Source organism: Calliphora vicina, chromosome 2 (assembly GCF_958450345.1).
Source record: "Calliphora vicina chromosome 2, idCalVici1.1, whole genome shotgun sequence".
NCBI classification, from domain to species: domain Eukaryota; kingdom Metazoa; phylum Arthropoda; class Insecta; order Diptera; family Calliphoridae; genus Calliphora; species Calliphora vicina.
The window spans coordinates 116,807,157-116,831,861 of NC_088781.1; the positions used below are offsets into that span (position 1 = coordinate 116,807,157).

Genomic DNA, 24,705 nt, shown 5'->3' on the forward strand with positions numbered 1-24,705 from the left:
ACTTAAAAAAAGCTTTTATTTTGAAACATTTGTACAATATAAATTTATTTAAAGTATAAAATTAAAAATTAATTTCAAAATTTTCTAAGAAAATTTGAAACCAAATTTTGGTACCATAATTGTCTATAGAAATTTAGTACCAAATATTGGTACAAAAATTTTCTCTGAAAATTTAGTACCAAATTTTAGTGCAAATTTAGTAGCAAATATTGGTACAAACATTTTCTATACAAAATTAGTACCAAATTTTGGTGCAAACATTTTCTATACAAATTTAGTACCAAATTTTGTGCTAAAATTGAGTACTAAATTTGGTGCCTAGATTATCTATACAAATTTAGTAAAAATTTTGATATATAAACTTTCTTTAAAAATTTAGAACCAAATTTTGGTGCAAATTTATCCTATGTTCTACAGAAATTTAGTATATAATAAATAAAACCAAATTTGTATGCAAATGGTACATATATGGCTTAATAATTTCGTATAAAAGTTATTTGTTCTTATCATGTTATACATTTTAATGAAAGATTTTCTCTTAGTTTCAATTGTAATTAGTCTTTAAATTGGTTTTTAGATTTGAAGTATTTGAAAAGTTATTTTCCAACATTCTTCATTGACCTACTTAACGCATGACTGTTATTTGCATAAAATTTATAAAGTATTCGCCCGCATGCAACATCGATGTATGCTTAAAGAAAGCACTCAGTAGACGTATGAGTTTTATTTGAATTTTGTATTAAGAAATTACAGTTCTCTGGGTTTTGTGGTATATACTGCCATATATACACAAATATTAAGTAAAGAAAATCAAGCAAGTTATAACGCTTCAAGATCTAGTGGCCAAAGGCCTGAAAATTAATTGAATGCTAGAAGATTTAGTTATACACATTACAAAATTTCAAATAATTGTATTAAAATTAACGTATAAGTGATATTTACAAAAAAAATATAAAGTACACGCCCCTATTCTCTCACTCTCTCTCAATTTCCAAATAGCCCACTAAACGTATGCGTATTATTTAACTTTAAAATAATAAATATCAAGTATACGTCACCACTTTATTGTATTATTTACCAAAGCGTAATTTAAACCCTTTTTAACACTTTCAATACAGAATTTTATTTGAAATTTAAATAAACAATTTTTATAACCTGCTAAGAACCCCACTTGTTTTGTCACACCTCGTCATTGATGTGTAAATTTTATTATAATAGTAAAACACAAATTGTTTATGAATTTTCCCATTGTTAAAATCCAATAATACTGTGCGGCCAGCCAGAGTAGCAGACAAATAAAAATATTAAACAGCAGCACTTAAATCTGATTTTATTGTTTAAATTTTTATTATTATTTTTTTATCACAATTGTTGTCTGTCACAAAAGAAGCAACGCAACATAAAAATTTAATAAAATCGTAAAACCAAATGCATTTGCCCATAAATTTGAGTTGTTGTGAATGGTGATGTTTTTGAGGTTTTTATCAGCATTAGCATGTATAAAAATTGCTATGGTGGAAAAAAGATTCAAAGTATTTAAGCAATATTTTGCTCATAAATATACAAAATTTTAAAAAACATAATTTTCTCAAGATATTTGGTAACAAATTTTTAGTGCAAATCTACAAAATTTAGTGCACAATATGTTCTATAGAAAATTTAGGACCAAATGTTTGTGCAAAAGTTTTCTATAGAAAATTTAGTACCAAATTTTTGTGCAAATATGTTCTATGGAAAATTTAGTACCAAATTATGGTACAAAAATTTTCTATAAAAAATTTTGTACGAAATTTGGTGCAATAATTTTCTATAAAAAAATTTAATACCAAATTTGGTGCAAAAATTTTCTATAAAAAAATTTAGTACCAAATTTGGTGCAAAAATTTTCTACGGAAAATTTAGTACCAAATTTGGTGCAAAAATTTTCTATAAAAAAATTTAGTACCAAATTTTCTATAAAAAAATTTAGTACCAAATTTGGTGCAAAAATTTTCTATAAAAAATTTAGTACCAAATTTGGTGAAAAAAATTTGTACCAAATTTGGAGCAAACATTTTTTATAAAAAATTTAGTACCAAATGTACCAAATTTTTATGAAAAAAATTTCTATTGAAAATTTAGTACCAAAATTTTTCTATAAAAAATTAGTACCAAATTTGGTGAAAAAATTTTAATGCAAAAATTTTATATACAAAATTTAGTACTAAATTATTATGCAAACATTTTATATACAAAAATTATCTATAGATAATTTAGTACCAAAACTAGATGGAAAAATTTAGTACCAAATTTGGTGCAAAAATTTTCTATAAAAAAATTTAGTATCAAATTTGATGCAAAAATTTTCTATAAAAAAATTTAGTACCAAATTTTCTATAAAAAAATTTAGTACCAAATTTGGTGAAAAAAATTTGTACCAAATTTGGAGCAAAAATTTTATAAAAAAAATTTAGTACCAAATGTACCAAATTTTGATGAAAAAAATTTCTATTGAAAATTTGGTACCAAAACTTGGTAGAAAATAATTCTATAATTTAGTACCAAATTTGTTGAAAAAATTTTCTATAAAAAATTTTGATGCAAAAATTTTATATACAAAATTTAGTGCAAACATTTTATATACAAAATTTAGTACCAAATGTACCAAATTTTGATGCAAAAATGATCTATAGATAATTTAATACCAAAACTAGATTTAGTACAAAATTTTTACTCTAAAAATTTAGTACCAAATTTTGGTGTATAAATTTTCTATAGAAAATTTAGTTATTTTGAAATTTCTATTGAAAATTTAGTACCAAATTTAAGGTGCAAACATTTTTTATAGATAATTTGTATCAAATTTGGTAAAAATTTGTATAAAAAATTTAGTACCAAATTTGGTACAAAAATTACATATAATAATTTAGTACCAAATTTTACTGCAAAAACTTTCTATATAAATTTAGTAAACAAATTCTGTACCAATTTCTGATGCAAACATTTTCTATAGAAATTTGGTAACAAATTTTCTTGAAAATATTTCCTTTAGAAATATTGCTACAAACATTTCCTATAGAATTTTAGTGTTTGTCTTAAGTTTACAAACGTTTGACTGTCTAAATGTTTCCCATCTATAAGAAAACGTGCAGCTTTGTCTGCTTGTAATTTATTTCACATAAAAGACAGCAAATTTACAAACAACCAACCAACAATGAACAATGTTGTTTGTCAAAAGAAGCAACTTCCTTTGCCTTTTTCATTTCCTGTTTAATGCTGATAATGGTAAATATGTTCATGTTGCTGTTAACAATCATAATGACAAAACAAATATGTATCTTTAAGAGGATTTTCCAGAATTTATATTTAAAGATAAATTTTAGACGAAAAAGATCTTAATGGTAATTAAAAATTACATATTTAAAGAAATAGTGAGGTGGAAAAAGGAATTATGGATTTTTTGATAAAAGATTTTAGAAAAAGAGACACAATAATTGTTATTGAATTTTTAAATTATAATATAATTTAAATACATCAAAAATACGTACAAAATCGAGGTTGTCCTGGTTTTTTCCTTATATCTCAGCCATTTGTTGGCCGATTTTCTCGATTTTAAATAGCAACCGAACTGGGACTATAGCGAATATATTGATGTATGAATCAAGCATGTAAGTTATTTGGGTGCTACGGAAAAGTTGATTTCAACATACAGACGAAAAGACGGACATGACTACATCGACTCCGCTTTCTATAACGATCCAGAATATATATACTTTGTGAGGTCGCAAATAAAAAATGTAGACATTACAAACGGAATGACAAAATTATATACCCTTGACTCTCATGATGAAGGTTATAAAATATCCAGCAAATTTATACTGGAGCACGACTAGATTTGGAAAGAGGGTAAAACTTGCCAAACTGCTCTCCTCTCTCTTCTATAAACTCAAGACTTACTCAATTAAACTTGACGTGTGTGAACCAGCACTTAATAACATTCAGCCTTATTTATTCAATTGTATGTTAACAAATTTATAATAATTTTCACATTATTCTAGTGTTCAATAATTCCTTAGAGTTATATTTCTAAAAAATTTCCACCATATTACACAGCCAATAGAAAACCCTTTTTGCATTCATACAAATGGTTGAATAGTTACAATAATTCATGTAATCCTTGGTCCCTAGGCCCAACTAAAATCCTTATTTTCCTTTCTATGGCATCATAGGAAAAAACAATCAAACAAATGTGTGATTATTATCACAATTTCACTCAAACACAGGGCAACATTTTGCCAGACTGACTTTTTTCATGCTTGAATATTCTTTGCACTTTATCTCAGTTACTTTTGTTACTTTACTCTTTAGTTTAGCTCAACAAAAAGTCTTGTGAGAAATATCTGCTTGCCCTCATCTTCAGATGAACAATCTAAAGTTTATTGCAAAAAGTTATTGAATTTTGTTGCTATAGTTTTTATTTATTTGCTATAACTTCTAATATTATTCTGTATTTGAAAGCGTGACGAGTTTATTTCATTTACAACAGCTCCAAAACAGTTAAATGAGTCTCAAAAGTAATTTGCTACAAATATTTTCAATTTCATTTCTTCATTTTTGTACTCGTTGCTCTATTCAATGTTTTGTTTCTTTTGTTACGAAAAGTGTCTTTTTATACAGAAATTATTTTCTAAGATTTCTTTTTGGGGATTATTATTTTTTTATATTCTATTGCCAGGATATTATGGAAATGCAAACCTATTTATATCTAAAACGAGATAATACTATTTACATATACAGAACATGTAGACGAATACTAGATATAATGACTGTATGTGGAAATGTGTTTAAGTTTTTCTGTGTGTAAATGTTTTATAAATAAAACCCATAATAAAATAAATGCAAGTCTTTATTGGGTTTCTTTCTATATCATCTTTAAATAAAACATATTTAAGGGTGTCTCATTAAACTATTCTCTTTCATATCATGAAGAAATACTAAAAGTTCTATGAAATTAAAGAGTTAAAAGGAAAACAAACAGTTTTAACCTAGAAAATACTGTTGCGAAATTGTATTTGTTGCATCATGTTTCCCAACATTACTTCTAATTGTGGACAATGATGTTTACCGGCCGATTAATAGCAGTTAACATAACTGTGGACATTATTAACATAGCTGTGGAACATACAACATTGAATAAAAGCTTTGAGTTGATCACTGTATAAGTAGAACTTTCATGAAGCTACTGGAAGGAATATGGCGTTGTGTATAAGTAAATAAAGAATTGTTACAAATTTTAAAATAATAAACTGTTTTTATTTGCAATCAAAAGTATCCGGTTTATATAAAAGAATTAAACCACCTTTTTTAAAGGGTAAAAACGTAACAATCCTTATTTTTTTTTTCTCAAGGGACAACCTTTATCTCCATAACGTAACACGTAGTTTACCATTCATTTTCTATTGAATTTAAGAAAAAAAAAAATTACAAACTGCTAGATACATCTACATATAAATTTCCATCAGCAGGCGGTATTTTATGGTGATTTGATTTTTGTTCAAATATTTATTTCTTAGAAATAACTTTTTCACACAAATTGAAATTACTATTATAAAGTTTATTAGAAAAAATAAGCAATTTTCTTCAAATAAAATTCTCACAAATATTTACCATATGATAGATAATAATATTGTTAACAACACAATAGTAGCTAGAAAATAAAATTTTTATCAAAATAATAATGAAATTAAATTCCTAGAAACTACCTACAACTAAGAAGACTAATGAAAATAAAATTGTCATAATAAAAACATGAGAAAAATAGACAATATATCTCTAAACATATAAACTATTCCAGGACTACAAGAAAATTTTCAGGAGAAAATAAAACAGATTTTAAGGCATTATCAAAATGTTCTAGAGAAAATGTGTCTGATACTAAGGCATCTACAAATATTCTATAGAAAATATGTCTGATGTTAAGGCAAAAATATGTCAGATGTTAGAAAATCAGTGTGATTTTCAACAGATTTTCTATAGAAAATCAATGTGATGTTAAGACATCAACCGATTTTCTATAGAAAATCAATGTGATGTTAAGACATCAACAGATTTTCTATAGAAAATCAATGTGATGTTAAGACATCAACAGATTTTCTATAGAAAATCAATGTGATGTTAAGACATCAACAGATTTTCTATAGAAAATCAATGTGATGTTAAGACATCAACAGATTTTCTATAGAAAATCAATGTGATGTTAAGACATCAACAGATTTTCTATAGAAAATCAATGTGATGTTAAGACATCAACAGATTTTCTATAGAAAATCAATGTGATGTTAAGACATCAACAGATTTTCTATAGAAAATCAATGTGATGTTAAGACATCAACAGATTTTCTATAGAAAATCAATGTGATGTTAAGACATCAACAGATTTTCTATAGAAAATCAATGTGATGTTAAGACATCAACAGATTTTCTATAGAAAATCAATGTGATGTTAAGACATCAACAGATTTTCTATAGAAAATCAATGTGATGTTAAGACATCAACAGATTTTCTATAGAAAATCAATGTGATGTTAAGACATCAACAGATTTTCTATAGAAAATCAATGTGATGTTAAGACATCAACAAATTTTCTATAGAAAATATGTCTGATGTTATGACATCAACAAATTTTCTATAGAAAATCAATGTGATGTTAAGACATCAACAGATTTTCTATAGAAAATCAGTGTGATGTTAAGACATCAACAGATTTTCTATAGAAAATCAGTGAGATGTTAAGACATCAACAGATTTTCTATAGAAAATCAGTGAGATGTTAAGACATCAACAGATTTTCTATAGAAAATCAGTGAGATGTTAAGACATCAACAGATTTTCTATAGAAAATCAGTGAGATGTTAAGACATCAACAGATTTTCTATAGAAAATCAGTGAGATGTTAAGACATCAACAGATTTTCTATAGAAAATCAGTGAGATGTTAAGACATCAACAGATTTTCTATAGAAAATCAGTGAGATGTTAAGACATCAACAGATTTTCTATAGAAAATCAGTGAGATGTTAAGACATCAACAAATTTTCTATAGAAAATCAGTGTGATGTTAAGACATCAACAAATTTTCTATAGAAAATCAGTGTGATGTTAAGACATCAACAAATTTTCTATAGAATATCAGTGTGATGTTAAGACATCAACAAATTTTCTATAGAAAATCAGTGTGATGTTAAGACATCAACAAATTTTCTATAGAAAATCAGTGTGATGTTAAGACATCAACAAATTTTCTATAGAAAATCAGTGTGATGTTAAGACATCAACAAATTTTCTATAAAAAATCAGTGTGATGTTAAGACATCAACAAAAATATGTCTGATATTAAGACATCAACAAAAATATGTCTGATGTTAAGACATCAACAAATTTGTCTAATGTTTGTCTAAAGACAAAATATGTCCAATGTTAAGACATCAACAGAAATATGTCTGATGTTTAGACATCAACAGAAATATGTCTAATGTTAAGACATTTTCTACAGAAATCTTAGATTTTATCTTTATACCATATCTCTTTTCAATTTGTAGTCTAACTTTACATATTTTTTTTAATTAATCTTTTTTTTTGTCATTTGGCATTTCCACCAGCTGTTGTCTTTTGTATTCATAATGAAATGTCTCGTCTTTTCTTATTAAAGAAATACCAAAGAAAAAAATTCTACAATTAACTTTTGCAAACAATTGCATTGTCTACTGGCATAAATTTTTGATTAATGATACTCAAAATACGAAATTATTTCATTTTTTTCACGTTTTTCATGCTTCAATTCCTCCACAGTATTATTTGCTAGTTAGGTGTCTTTTGTGTGAGATAAGCAAAAATTCCTGAGCTTGTTTAATAAATAAATTTATGCTCATTTAAATAGGAATTTTCTTGACTTAGGCCAGTGTGAGGATGATGACTTGTCTGTAATATTTTGACTCCTTGCCATGGTTACAATAAGTAAGCAGGTGAAAATGGCAAACATTTTCTTTTTATATTTGTATGAAATTATATTTATTTTGGTACTGTCTTTAAGTTTGTGTTGTCATTGACATCATTTGAAGGTGGCTTAGTTTAAGTAAAATTAAGCAAGTCAAAAAGTGAAAGTCATTAGATAAATACAGCATAATTTATACATACATATATATTTTATATATATTTTATTGCTTTGCTGGCTATAGGTAAATTTGATGAGAAAAGATTTATTAAATTAATTAAATAATAATAAACTTATAATTTAGTTAGACAAACTTTTTCAAGTGAAATTTATAGTTGATTAATTGTGTCTTAGGTTTCCACGAAATTCTTAATTATATTATGTCAGCAAATACATAGTTTACACTAGTTTACATGGTAAACTTTTGAGAGACATAGCAACAAAAATCGAATCTAATAAAATCAATTTAAAAAAGTATTTATATTTTTTCAAAATATATTTTGTTAAAAATTTAAATTTTTATCTGTTTGGCTACCGTTGATTCCAAAAAAAACTATTAACAATTATCAAGACATTATAATGGACAGCTCATGAATAATATTCTACGATTTTGTAAACAATAGTTTATGCAAATAACTTTCTATATAAATAATTGTAAACCACAATATGCCAATTATTTAGAAAATCAATATTTACTTATGTATTGGAAAACAAAAAGTTTGTAAATATTTACTCAAATTTATACACAAAAGGTGTATATAAATATTGATAAGTACATTTTCTATGTAAACAATATTTATAACCACTCTTCCAATAAAGGTATAGGAAAAAGTTACATAATGTATTATTAACAATTTCCATAGATAGGGTCTTAATGTGGAATTAATAATAATAAACTAATTTTCTATATCAAATATGTCTGATATCAAGGCATCAACAAATTTGCTGGTGAAAACCCAGTCTGATGTTAAGGCACCAACAAATTTTTTTAGAGAAAATATGTTTGATGTTAAGACATCACCAAATTTTACAGAGAAAATCTGTCTGATGTTAAGATCTCTACAAATTTTCTATAGAAAATATGTTGATGTTAAGACACCACCAAATTTTACAGAGAAAACCTGTCTGATGTTAAGACATGAACAAAATGTCTGTAGAATATATATTTCTTGTAGGTCTTGTAGTCTGATGTTGAGATATGAAGAATTTCATAGAGAAAAATATGTTTGATGTTAAGGCATCAACTAATTTGACTATTGACATGACAAAACTTTCTATAGCAAAAATTTATATCATGACATTTTTTAGAGAAATCCTGTCTGATATTTATACTTCTAATTTTCCACAGAAAACCTGTATAATGTTAAGACATCAACAAATTTTCTATAGAAAACATTTCTAATGTTAAGACATCGCCAAATTTAACAGAGTAAACCTGTCTAATGTCAAGACATCTACTAATTATGTATAGAAACCCTCTCGTATGTTAAGACATGAACAACATTGCTGTAAAAATATATTTCCTATTTGTCTTGTAGTTTGATGTTGTATATAGAATTACATAGTGTGATGTTAAGGCATCAATTAATTTGACTAATGAAAGACAAAATTTTCTATAGCTAAACTGTATGTCATGACATGACAATATTTTCTATAGAATAAATGTATGTCATGACAAAATTTTCTATACCTAAAATGACTATGGAAAAAATGTTTGTCAAGACATCACAAATGACATAACGTAAATATTTTCTATAGAAAATTTTGTCATGTCATGACACAAATATTTTCTATCGAAAATTTTGTCATTGTATGACATAAATATTTTCTATAGAAAAGTTTGTCATGGCATGACATAAATATTTTCCATATTAATGTTTTTGATGTCTTAAAATTAATTATGTTGTCTTTAGAAAATACGTAGTTGTTGTAAATAGTGATGTTTTCTTAAAAAATTTGTTGATGTCTTAACATCAGACATTTTAACTCTGGAAAATTTTGTTAATTTAACATCAGACGTGTCTAAACGTAACTCATTTTTCTATAGAAAATATTTATGTCATGACATAACTCATTTGTCTACAGAAAATATTTATGACATGACAAAATTTTCTAAAGAAAATATTTATGTCATGACATGACAAAAGAAAATATTTATGTCATCACAAGACAAAATTTTCTAAAGAAAATATTTATGTCATGACATGACAAAATTTTCTATAGTAAAAATGTATGTCATGACAAAATTTTCTATACCTAAAATGACTATGGAAAAAATGTTTGTCAATACATTAAAAATGACATAACATAAATATTTTCTATAGAAAATTTTGTCATGTCATGACACAAATATTTTCTATCGAAAATTTTGTCATTGTATGACATAAATATTTTCTAATAGAAAATTTGGTCATTGTATGACATAAATATTTTCTATAGAAAAGGTTGTCTTGGCATGACATAAATATTTTCCATATAAATGTTTTTGAAGTCTTAACTTCAATTATGTTGTCTTTAGAAAATACGTTGATGTTGTAAATAGTGATGTTTTCTTAAACAATTTGTTGATGTCTTAACATCAGACTTTTATCTCTGGAAAATTTTGTTAATTTAACATCAGACGTGTCATGATAGGAAAATTATTTATGTCATGACAAAATTTTCTAAAGAAAATATTTATGTCATGACATAACTCATTTTTCTATAGAAAATATTTATGTCATGACATAACTCATTTGTCTACAGAATATATTTATGTCATAACATAACTCATTTGTCTACAGAATATATTTATGTCATGACATAACTCATTTGTCTAAAGCAAATATTTATGTCATGACATAACTCATTTGTCTACAGAATATATTTATGTCATAACACATTTGTCTACAGAATATATTTATGTCATGACATAACTCTTTTGTCTACAGAAAATATTTATGTCATGACATGACATTTTCTAAAGAAAATATTTATGTCATGACATGACAAAATTTTCTAAAGAAAATATTTATGTCATGACATGACAAAATTTTCTAAAGAAAATATTTATGTCATGACATGACAAAATTTTCTAAAGAAAATATTTATGTCATGACATGACAAAATTTTCTAAAAAAAATATTTATGTCATGACATGACAAAATTTTCTAAAGAAAATATTTATGTCATGACATGACAAAATTGTCTAAAGAAAATATGTATGTCATGACATGACAAAATTTTCTTAAGAAAATATTTATGTCATGACACGACATAATGTTCTACAGAAAATATTTATGTCAAGACATAACACATTTTTGTAACGAAAATATTTATGTCATGACATGACAAAATTTTCTAGAGAAAATGTTTATGCCATGACATGACAAAATTTTCTAGAGAAAATTTGTATGCCATGACATGAAAATATTTATGTCATGACATGAAAAAATATTCTAAAGCAAATATTTATGTCAAAATCTTCTAAAGAATATAAAAAATTCTAATAATATTTATCTCGTGACAGGAAAAATAATCTATAGAAAATATTTATGTCATTCCATTAAAATATATTTATGTCATGACTTGACAAAATTTTCTAAAAAAAATATTTATGTCATGACAAAATAATTTAATATAGATAATATTTTTAACAAAATATTAATTTCTAATGAAAATATTTTTTTTTTCATTACAAGCTTTTCTTTTACTTTTACTGGAAAATGGTTTTATAAACCATTGTTTATGTTATGCAATTTTCTGTTGAAATGTTTATTATGTTTTGACTTGAAAACATGTCCTATAAAACTATCATCTATCTTCTTACCTTTCAAATAAATGTAACTATTTAATACCTGCATTTGACAATATTTTCTCAAAATATTTAGTATTTCTTCATCTTTCTTTGAGATACCATGAATGCTAATTCACAGTATTTTTTTTTGCACAGATTTTTTGCAAATCTATTTTTTATTATACAAATACAGTGTTTTTTTCAAGAATCCTCTTATTTCAATTTGAAGTGACATTAGAAGTTTTTTTTTTTATATAAATTTTCTTAAGATTTATTATAGGTTTTTTTTTCAATGCGGTTGTTGAAAAATAATACCAAAAGGAAAGAAAAGCAAAAGAAGTGATTTTAATGCAATATCTTTTACATTTTTGTTATTGCTTAAAATGATATAAAATGACAAGGATTTTAGAGTGCTTAAGAAGCAGCCACATTGTGAGGGAGGGAGTTAGTGTGTTTAGTGAGATAAAAGGTTTGTAACTTAGTTCGGAAAAAGAGTAATGTAGAGTTGAGGTTATATAATGGTCCAGCTTTCTTTTGTGTATTTCAAACAAAAATAATAAAGTTTAGTCCCCAAAAATCTATTTTTCAGATAATTTCTTAGAAAATGTCCCTTTAGGGCTTTCAAAGTTCGTCTTCGCCTTTGTCTTTTATTTTCTTTATCTGTTTGAATATTTCAAAGTATTTTTTCTTTTTGGCTCTTAAAAACGGAAACTTTTTTTCGTCGTATTTATTGGTGTCGTAAATCATGTTTTTTTCTTCTCTGAAATATACAGATTTTCTCTATGGTTTGCATTGGTATTATGGAGAACTTTTGTAAACTATATTTTAATATTAAATTGTTTGTATTTTGGTAAAATGTATGAGTTTAAATAAATAATATTACTACTTGGAAAAACTTTGCAAAAATTTCAAATTGTTTATAGTTGTTTTGTCTGTTTAAATTTCAAACCAAATTTTTCCAAAATATTGAATAAATATTTAGTTTACAAAGAAAAGGTTTTGTATTTAGTTGGAAGTTTACATAACTCTTCATAAAGTAAATGAGGATTAAAGGGATTAAATAATAAAATGCTGTTTCAAAATGAAAACAGAGAAAAAAAAACGTATAAAAATGAATACCCTATTTCAGGCACTAATGAAACTGAATTAAAAAAAGAAATTATAAACAGAAATTAAGTACAGACTTGCACGATATAGCAATATCAACCATTTCACATTTAAACACTTTGATGGGCATTTACAACAGTTTAAATAAAAAACCCAAAATGAAAACTAAATTGATAATGTTTACAAAAATAAACTGGAAATAGAAAAAATTATACATTTGCGTGTCTAAGGAAATAGAAAAATCAACCACAACATCAAAAAAAAAATGCAACTAAATAAAAATCAAACAAATTCTGTTTTACTATCTATTCTACAGCAAGAGTATATTTCCTTTTTTTATCAAACATTTAGAAAAAGAAAACATTTCCAACAACTTTAACAAGACTTAAAAAAAAGAAATCAACATCAAACCAACAAGAAAACGAAAATAATTTAATCGATTTTTTACTATTTGGAGAGCGGTGAAGAGCAACCAAAAGGAAATTAAAGAAAAAAATATAGAAATAGGGTCGAATATATTTATTTTGTTTTTGTGTGATTAAAGTTAAAGGACACAAATGTTGAAACTTTTAATGTAACATTCATAGAAAATAATAAACCCAGCAAATTCTTAGAAATAAAGAACAAATTTTAGGAAAAAATTAAAAAAAAATTAGACAATTTTTTTGGAAATTTAGTTGATGTCTTTACGTCAGATATATTTTCTATATAAAATTTGTTGATGTCTTAACATCACACTGATTTTCTATAGAAAATTTGTTGATGTCTTAACATCACACTGATTTTCTATAGAAAATTTGTTGATGTCTTAACATCACACTGATTTTCTTTAGAAAATTTGTTGATGTCTTAACATCACACTGATTTTCTATAAAAAATTTTTTGATGTCTTAACATCACACTGATTTTCTATAGAAAATTTTTTGATGTCTTAACATCAGACATATTTTCTATAGAAAATTTGTTGATGTCTTAACATCAGACATATTTTCTATAGAAAATTTGTTGATGTCTTAACATCAGACATATTTTCTATAGAAAATTTATTGATGTCTTAACATCAGACATATTTTCTATAGAAAATTTTTTGATGTCTTAATATCAGACATATTTTCTATAGTAAATGTGTTGATGTCTTAATATCAGACATATTTACTATAGAAAATGTGTTGATGTCTTAACATCAGACATATTTTCTATAGAAAATGTGTTGATGTCTTAACATTAGACATATTTTCTATAGAAAATGTGTTGATGTCTTAACATTAGACATATTTTCTATAGAAAATTTATTGATGTCTTAACATCAGACATATTTTCTATAGAAAATCTGTTGATGTCTTAACATCACACTGATTTTCTATAGAAAATCTGTTGATGTCTTAACATCACACTGATTTTCTATAGAAAATTTGTTGATGTCTTAACATCACACTGATTTTCTATAGAAAATCTGTTGATGTCTTAACATCACACTGATTTTCTATAGAAAATCTGTTGATGTCTTAACATCACACTGATTTTCTATAGAAAATCTGTTGATGTCTTAACATCACACTGATTTTCTATAGAAAATCTGTTGATGTCTTAACATCACACTGATTTTCTATAGAAAAGCTGTTGATGTCTTAACATCACACTGATTTTCTATAGAAAATCTGTTGATGTCTTAACATCACACTGATTTTCTATAGAAAATCTGTTGATGTCTTAACATCACACTGATTTTCTATAGAAAATCTGTTGATGTCTTAACATCACACTGATTTTCTATAGAAAATCTGTTGATGTCTTAACATCACACTGATTTTCTATAGAAAATTTCTTGATGTCTTAACATCACACTGATTTTCTATAGAAAATTTGTTGATGCCTTAACATCAGACATATTTTCTATAGAAAATTTGTTGATGTTAAGACATCAGACATATTTTCAATAGAAAATTTGTTGATGTCTTAACATCACACTGATTTTCTATAGAAAATTTGTTGATGTCTTAACATCACACTGATTTTCTATAGAAAATTTGTTGATGTCTTAACATCACACTGATTTTCTATAGAAAATTTGTTGATGTCTTAACATCACACTGATTTTCTATAGAAAATTTGTTGATGTCTTAACATCACACTGATTTTCTATAGAAAATTTGTTGATGTCTTAACATCACACTGATTTTCTATAGAAAATTTGTTGATGTCTTAACATCACACTGATTTTCCATAGAAAATTTGTTGATGTCTTAACATCACACTGATTTTCTATAGAAAATTTGTTGATGTCTTAACATCACACTAATTTTCTATAGAAAATTTGTTGATGTCTTAACATCATACTGATTTTCTATAGAAAATTTGTTGATGTCTTAACATCACACTGATTTTCTATAGAAAATTTGTTGATGTCTTAACATCACACTGATTTTCTATAGAAAATTTGTTGATGTCTTAACATCACACTGATTTTCTATAGAAAATTGGTTGATGTCTTTACATCACACTGATTTTCTAAAGAAAATTTGTTGATGTCTTAACATCACACTGATTTTCTATAGAAAATTTGTTGATGTCTTAACATCACACTGATTTTCTATAGAAAATTTGTTGATGTCTTAACATCACACTGATTTTCTATAGAAAATTTGTTGATGTCTTAACATCACACTGATTTTCTATAGAAAATTTGTTGATGTCTTAACATCACACTGATTTTCTATAGAAAATTTGTTGATGTCTTAACATCACACTGATTTTCTATAGAAAATTTGTTGATGTCTTAACATCACACTGATTTTCTATAGAAAATTTGTTGATGTCTTAACATCACACTGATTTTCTATAGAAAATTTGTTGATGTCTTAACATCACACTGATTTTCTATAGATAATTTGTTGATGTCTTAACATCACACTGATTTTCTATAGAAAATTTGTTGATGTCTTAACATCAAACATATTTCCTATAAAAAAAATTTCTGATGTCTTAACATCAGACATAACATTGTGTTTGGTACAAAATTGTCTATATAGAAAACATTGTGTTTGGCACAAACTTTTCCACAACTTTGGGATAAACATTTCCTATGTATTTCCCCTTGTTTTTCATAATAAATATAAAAAACTTTTGCTGGGTTATTCGGTCTACATATGTATGTGCTGTTATACATATGTATTTGTCCTTATATGTATTGCCACAGTCAAAACATTAAAGTTTAGACACAAAGCAAAAATCCCATTAAGTTTTATTGTGTCTGCCTTTCAGTCTGCTTAATCCAAAGAATTCAATTTGTTTCATACAAGAAACAAAAATTATTATAAAAAATAACTGTATTTAACATTATTTCGCCACTCTAATGATCGATTCTCCCTAAATGAATCCGACAACGCAAAAGACTACACAAAAAATTCATATAAAAAATAAATTAATTTAATTTTGTTTTTGTCTCTGTCTTTGGAAAACAAAGTAAACAATTGTGACACCCACGCAGCCATTAGTGGCCTCCGAAAGTGGCAGGTTATTAAGGGAGCAGCAGTCGGTATTTCCATAATGCCTTAGGTCTGTCTGTGGGTCAGTCGTTTTGTTTGTGCGTAAAATATTTATACAAAACTAATTTTTATTATATTTACATTTTGCTTTAATTTTAATTTCCATTTTAGTTTATAATCATCTAAATAAATATTTTTGTGGTTAGAAAGAAGCACATGGAATCCTGGGGGTAAATGAATTTTGGTTTTTTACTCAAACTCATATGAAAGTTAAATATTTGATAAATAAATATTTGACTAAAATACTGCATACGCATATTTTTGAACAACACGTCAGTTAATGAAATATTAAACAATTTAATATATATTTAATTAATTATTCCCCGTTCGGCCATTATCTGCGTATTATTAAATATTTTAGCAGATTATTTTTTCCATTTAACCTTTATTGAACACACACTCATTTGTATACAATTTTATATAATTTCGATCAATTAAATTTGCGTGTGAAATATTTTCGTTTTATACTTCTATTTTTAATGAAAAACTTTTCTTTTAACCAAACCCACCATATGGGGAAAATACTTTTAAAACTCAACACCTCAAGCTCATACTTCTAAATACCTCCTCACCCCTCCATTCATTCTAAAAATTATCTGCCTTAAAGTAAAACTAGTAGAAAAGTTCAGCATAAAAACAAACACATTTTGAGCTGTGTCCCCTCGTGACTATAAAGAAAGTATAAAATAAATAAAGAATGTCGTGTGCAAAGGGTCCAAGAAGCAGAGAATGTATAAAGTAATAAAAAACTAGGTTGCTAAAATTTTGTTTATTTAAAATCTCCCCTAACTCCCTACCTCACCATCACTATTACAAACAGCATATTTAACACACTCACACACTTGTGGAAATGAAATACAAACACATTCTTTCATAGAAAATAGCTTTTGAAGAAAATATTTGTAAGATGATATGAAGAGAGACTGAAAGATAGATTTTCATATACATAGACTAAATAGTATGTAGTTCTAAACTATTCATTCATGTCATGGACTGTATTCGTAAACGAATAAACGAAATATTTTTAAATTTTTAGAAAACACAAAGCAATAAATATAGAGAAGCCCAAACTTCTTCTTTCAATTCACGCCAAACCATTCTACAGGAAATTTGATTTATGAACAATTTTCTATAGAAAATTGTGTTCGGGAAAGAAAACTATGTTTGGGACAATTAATTCTATAGAAAACTATGTTTGAGACATACTTTTCTATAGAAAACTGTATTTGAAACAAACTTTTCTATACAAAACTGTATTTGAAACAAACTTTTCTGTAGAAAACTGTGTTTGGGACAATCTTTTCTATAGAAAACTGTGATTGGAAAAAAACTATATTTGGGAAAATTATTTCTATAGAAAAATATGTTTGGGACAAACTTTTCTATAGAAAACTATGTTTGGGACAAACTTTTCTATAGAAAACTGTGTTTGGGACAAACTTTTCTATAGAAAACTGTGTTTGGGACAAACTTTTCTATAGAAAACTGTGTTTGGGACAAACTTTTCTATAGAAAACTGTGTTTGGGACAAACTTTTCTATAGAAAACTGTGTTTGGGACAAACTTTTCTATAGAAAACTGTGTTTGGGACAAACTTTTCTATAGAAAACTGTGTTTGGGACAAACTTTTCTATAGAAAACTGTGTTTGGGACAAACTTTTCTATAGAAAACTGTGTTTGGGACAAACTTTTCTATAGAAAACTGTGTTTGGGACAAACTTTTCTATAGAAAACTGTGTTTGGGACAAACTTTTCTATAGAAAACTGTGTTTGGGACAAACTTTTCTATAGAAAACTGTGTTTGGGACAAACTTTTCTATAGAAAACTGTGTTTGGGACAAACTTTTCTATAGAAAACTGTGTTTGGGACAAACTTTTCTATAGAAAACTGTGTTTGGGACAAACTTTTCTATAGAAAACTGTGTTTGGGACAAACTTTTCTATAGAAAACTGTGTTTGGGACAAACTTTTCTATAGAAAACTGTGTTTGGGACAAACTTTTCTATAGAAAACTGTGTTTGGGACAAACTTTTCTATAGAAAACTGTGTTTGGGACAAACTTTTCTATAGAAAACTGTGTTTGGGACAAACTTTTCTATAGAAAACTGTGTTTGGGACAAACTTTTCTATAGAAAACTGTGTTTGGGACAAACTTTTCTATAGAAAACTGTGTTTGGGACAAACTTTTCTATAGAAAACTGTGTTTGGGACAAACTTTTCTATAGAAAACTGTGTTTGGGACAAACTTTTCTATAGAAAACTGTGTTTGGGACAAACTTTTCTATAGAAAACTGTGTTTGGGACAAACTTTTCTATAGAAAACTGTGTTTGGGACAAACTTTTCTATAGAAAACTGTGTTTGGGACAAACTTTTCTATAGAAAACTGTGTTTGGGACAAACTTTTCTATAGAAAACTGTGTTTGGGACAAACTTTTCTATAGAAAACTTTTCTATAGAAAACTGTGTTTGGGACAAAATTTTCTATAGAAAACTGTGTTTGGGACAAACTTTTCTATAGAAAACTGTGTTTGGGACAAACTTTTCTATAGAAAACTTTGTTTGGGACAAACTTTTCTATAGAAAACTTTGTTTGGGACAAACTTTTCTATAGAAAACTTTGTTTGGGACAAACTTTTCTATAGAAAACTTTGTTTGGGACAAACTTTTATATAGAAAACTTTGTTTGGGACAAACTTTTCTATAGAAAACTTTGTTTGGGACAAACTTTTCTATAGAAAACTTTGTTTGGGACAAACTTTTCTATAGAAAACTTTGTTTGGGACAAACTTTTCTATAGAAAACTGTGTTTGGGACAAACTTTTCTATAGAAAACTGTATTTGGGTCAAACTTTTCCATAGAAAACTGTGTTTGGGACAAACTTTTCTATAGAAAACTGTGTTTGGGACAAACTTTTCTATAGAAAACTGTGTTTGGGACAAACTTTTCTATAGAAAACTGTGTTTGGGACAAACTTTTCTATAGAAAACTGTGTTTGGGACAAACTTTTCTATAGAAAACTGTGTTTGGGACAAACTTTTCTATAGAAAACTGTGTTTGGGACAAACTTTTCTATAGAAAACTGTGTTTGGGACAAACTTTTCTATAGAAAACTGTGTTTGGGACAAACTTTTCTATAGAAAACTGTGTTTGGGACAAACTTTTCTATAGAAAACTGTGTTTGGGACAAACTTTTCTATAGAAAACTGTGTTTGGGACAAAATTTTCTATAGAAAACTGTGTTTGGGACAAACTTTTCTATAGAAAACTGTGTTTGGGACAAACTTTTCTATAGAAAACTTTGTTTGGGACAAACTTTTCTATAGAAAACTTTGTTTGGGACAAACTTTTCTATAGAAAACTTTGTTTGGGACAAACTTTTCTATAGAAAACTTTGTTTGGGACAAACTTTTCTATAGAAAACTTTGTTTGGGACAAACTTTTCTATAGAAAACTTTGTTTGGGACAAACTTTTCTATAGAAAACTTTGTTTGGGACAAACTTTTCTATAGAAAACTTTGTTTGGGACAAACTTTTCTATAGAAAACTTTGTTTGGGACAAACTTTTCTATAGAAAACTTTGTTTGGGACAAACTTTTCTATAGAAAACTTTGTTTGGGACAAACTTTTCTATAGAAAACTTTGTTTGGGACAAACTTTTCTATAGAAAACTGTGTTTGGGACAAACTTTTCTATAGAAAACTGTATTTGGGTCAAACCTTTTCATAGAAAACTGTGTTTGGGACAAACTTTTCTATAGAAAACTGTGTTTGGGACAAACTTTTCTATAGAAAACTGTGTTTGGGACAAACTATTCTATAGAAAACTTTGTTTGGGACAAACTTTTCTATAGAAAACTTTGTTTGGGATAAACTTTTTTATAGAAAACTTTGTTTGGGACAAACTTTTCTATAGAAAACTTTGTTTGGGACAAACTTTTCTATAGAAAACTTTGTTTGGGACAAACTTTTCTATAGAAAACTTTGTTTGGGACAAACTTTTCTATAGAAAACTTTGTTTGGGACAAACTTTTCTATAGAAAACTTTGTTTGGGACAAACTTTTCTATAGAAAACTTTGTTTGGGACAAACTTTTCTATAGAAAACTTTGTTTGGGACAAACTTTTCTATAGAAAACTTTGTTTGGGACAAACTTTTCTATAGAAAACTTTGTTTGGGACAAACTTTTCTATAGAAAACTTTGTTTGGGATAAACTTTTCTATAGAAAACTTTGTTTGGGACCAACTATAGAAAACTTTGTTTGGGACAAACTTTTCTATAGAAAACTTTGTTTGGGACAAACTTTTCTATAGAAAACTTTGTTTGGGACAAACTTTTCTATAGAAAACTTTGTTTGGGACAAACTTTTCTATAGAAAACTTTGTTTGGGACAAACTTTTCTATAGAAAACTTTGTTTGGGACAAACTTTTCTATAGAAAACTTTGTTTGGGACAAACTTTTCTACAGAAATCTGTGTTAGGGACAAACTTTTCTATAGAAAACTATATTTGAGACAATATTTACTATAGAAATTTATGTTTGGAACAAAATTTTCTATAAAAAAACTGTGATTAGAACAAACTTTTCTATAGAAAACTTTTTTTGGGACAAACATAGATCATCTTAGAATTATTAGAATATTTCGATATGTTGCAAACGGAATGACAAAATCAATACCCCCCATTATTTTTGATGCTGGTTATAAAAATAATGATACAAATTGTAACTAGCAGTTCAATGAATTCTTCTGCAACTCAACAAATTGCTGAGTTTGGTCACTTTTAATGCAAACAGTGATAGAGCAGGCCACATACACACAGTTACTGAAGTATACGTACGATCGACTTTTTGGGCTTATTTAAAAAAAAATTCATTCACTGGCACATCAGTCAAGAGTAAGTGAGTGAATGAATGAATGAGTCAGGCCTTGTATTTTTAAATATATAGATTTTTTAAAAAAAAGCCCAAATAGTCGGTCGTACGTATACTTTAGTAACTGTGTGTATATGTATGTGCCTTGAGTATTTTAAAATATTTCTAATACAGATGCATATTTCTGTTAAATTTTATTTCCGTTTTTAGTTCTTACAACTACTTAAATTTAGTAGAAGAGTGACGCCATGTTAAAAACGGAAGGAGTAGAAGCAGTAATGCTCGTTAAATGTGTACACAAAGAAATTCTATATGAAAATCCAACAGAAATGTATACTTTGTATAGAAATGAAAAACATACATTATAATCATACATTCTGAGTTCGCATTATGCCTTTCCCCCATAATGTTGGCGACTTTGTTATTTTTAATGAAGCTGATTTTTTAAATTTTTTATTTATTTTTTTGTTAAAAATTGTTAACGAACATGAATTTATTTGTTGTTGTTATTATTATTGTGATTGCTAAAGTGCTGGAATAATGCACAGGAGAGAATCATATAAGTATCATATAAGATACTGTCTGTCGCTGTGTCTAAACAAAGAATAAATTTTTGAATGAATAAATGGAATTCAATGTAAACATTTCGCAATCACAGCAGTGAAAAGAAAGAAGTATGTTTTTGTCATTTAAAAAATAAAAATATACTTTTTGAGGATTTTAGCCTTAAATATGATACATAATGATATGCGTAAGTCTTCATAACAATACAAGTATTTTAGGATTTTTAAAATGTTACATATTAAACAGAAATGTCTTTAACAAAACAGTTGGGACAAACTTCTCAATAGAAGACTTTGTTTGGGACAAACTTTCTATAGAAAACATAGTTCGGGACAAACTTTCTATAAAAAAGACTTAGTTTGGGACAAACTTTCGTATAGAAAACTTTGTTTGGGACAAACTTTCGTATAGAAAACTTTGTTTGGGACAAACTTTTCTATAGAAAACTATGTTTGGGACAAACTTTTCTATAGAAAACTATGTTTGGGACAAACTTTTCTATAGAAAACTATGTTTGGGACAAACTTTTCTATAGAAAACTTAGTTTGGGACAAACTTTTCTATAGAAAACTTAGTTTGGGACATACTTTTCTATAGAAAACTTAGTTTAGGACAAACTTTTCTCCAAAAAACTTAGTTTAGGACAAACTTTTCTATAGAAAACTTTGTTTGGGACAAACTTTTCTATAGAAAACTTTGTTTGGGACAAACTTTTCTATAGAAAACTTTGTTTGGGACAAACTTTTCTATAGAAAACTTAGTTTGGGACAAACTTTTCTATAGAAAACTTAGTTTGGGACAAACTTTTCTATAGAAAACTTAGCTTTGGACAAATTTTTCTATAGAAAACTTACTTTGGGACAAACTTTTCTATAGAAAACTTAGTTTGGGACAAACTTTTTCTATAGAAAACTTTGTTTGGAAAAAATTAGTTTAAAGAAAACTTTGTTTGGGATAAACTTTTCTGTAGGAAACCTTTCTAAAGAAAACTTTGTTTGGAACAAACATTTCTATAGAAAACTGTGTTTGGGACAAAGTTTTCTATAGAAAACTGTGTTTGGGACAAAGTTTTCTATAAAAAAATGTGTTTGGGACAAAGTTTTCTATAAAAAACTGTGTTTGGGACAAAGTTTTCTATAGAAAACTGTGTTTGGGACAAAGTTTTCTATAGAAAACTGTGTTTGGGATAAAGTTTTCTATAGAAAACTGTGTTTGGGATAAAGTTTTCTATAGAAAACTGTGTTTGGGATAAAGTTTTCTATAGAAAACTGTGTTTGGGATAAAGTTTTCTATAGAAAACTGTGTTTGGGATAAAGTTTTCTATAGAAAACTGTGTTTGGAATAAAGTTTTCTATAGAAAACTGTGTTTGGGACAAACTTTTCTATAGAAAACTGTGTTTGGGACAAACTTTTCTATAGAAAACTGTGTTTGGGACAAACTTTTCTATAGAAAACTGTGTTTGGGACAAACTTTTCTATAGAAAACTGTGTTTGGGACAAACTTTTCTATAGAAAACTGTGTTTGGGACAAACTTTTCTATAGAAAACTGTGTTTGGGACAAACTTTTCTATAGAAAACTGTGTTTGGGACAAACTTTTCTATAGAAAACTGTGTTTGGGACAAACTTTTCTATAGAAAACTGTGTTTGGGACAAACTTTTCTATAGAAAACTGTGTTTGGGACAAACTTTTCTATAGAAAACTGTGTTTGGGAAAAACTTTTCTATAGAAAACTGTGTTTGGGACAAACTTTTCTATAGAAAACTGTGTTTGGGACAAATTTTTCTGCAGAAAACTTTGGAAAAATTTTTCTGTAGAAAACTTAGTTTGGGACAAAGTTTTCTATAAAAATCTTTGTTTGGCACAAACTTTTTTCTTATGAAATCATGTTTGGGGCACAATTTTCTGTACAAAATTTATCATGAAATTATGATTTGGTTCAACTTTTCTTAAATATGCATTTAATATTAAATTTTCAGAAAAAAAATATTTCAAAATTCTACATACCATTTTCAATAGTTTCCTTAGCACACGATATAATTTTTCCCTTGCGCCTCCTTAAATTCGACTCAAAATTATTATCATCCGTAAAGTCACCATCACCTTCTATGGCCGCATCATCAGCGGTGGCGGTGGATTCTTGTACATCCTCAGATGATTGACGTTCTGAAGACATGTTGCCGCTATCGTGTTGTATTAAACTCTCGATACTTTTATTCATACTAAACACCACTTATTTAGTAAACAATGTAATTTTCAATTATTTATTTATATTATTTTTAATTTTCCAACAACCTCCTTCTTTAGTTTTTCGATTTTTGTTTAAGAGGAGTAAGTTAATGAAACTTTTCTTTTGTTATTGATTAACTTTTTTTATTATTTCTTCATGAGTGTAATTGATTAAGGTAATTTTAAAACTTTTATTAGGAGGTTTTCAATAACACTTTATTTAGGTTTTTCTTTTTTTTTTGTTATATTTTAATATATAGTAAGAAGTTTTATTTTCATAGACATTTTCATATAAATTATTAACAATATTATTTAGGTTATATTAAGCACTATATAGAAATAAAAAAGAAGTAATTTTATTTGAGTATTTTTTATTGTAACCCTTTTTTTAAGCAGACCAAAACACATCAATCATTAATAATGGTCAAATGTGAGAAGCACTACCCCTTTTTGAACATATTTCAGACTGTCATTAGTTGGTCAATGAACTTCATTATCATTATAGAGAAAAGGTGGCACAAATTTGTTGTACAAAACAATAATTTAACAGATTTAACTACCGTATATAAAAACAAAGTTTAGGCTAGACTATCAAAATAAAATTTGTCAAAGTTTTAATAACGAAAATTGATTTAAGTTAGAGA

General features: G+C 26.7%; 1 protein-coding gene across 3 annotated transcripts in view; it reads right to left on the minus strand.

The window, feature by feature from the left end:
* The window catches only part of wwk (white walker), a 110,478-nt gene extending 86,352 nt beyond the window's left edge, over nucleotides 1-24,126 (minus strand). For all 3 annotated transcript variants that reach the window (XM_065501824.1, XM_065501823.1, XM_065501826.1), the window contains exon 1: nucleotides 23,840-24,126. In XM_065501824.1, the coding sequence (XP_065357896.1) occupies nucleotides 23,840-24,053 (214 nt within the window). In that variant the 5' untranslated portion in view covers nucleotides 24,054-24,126. The remainder of the gene's footprint in view (nucleotides 1-23,839) is intronic.
* Between the last annotated feature and the right edge of the window lie 579 nt (nucleotides 24,127-24,705).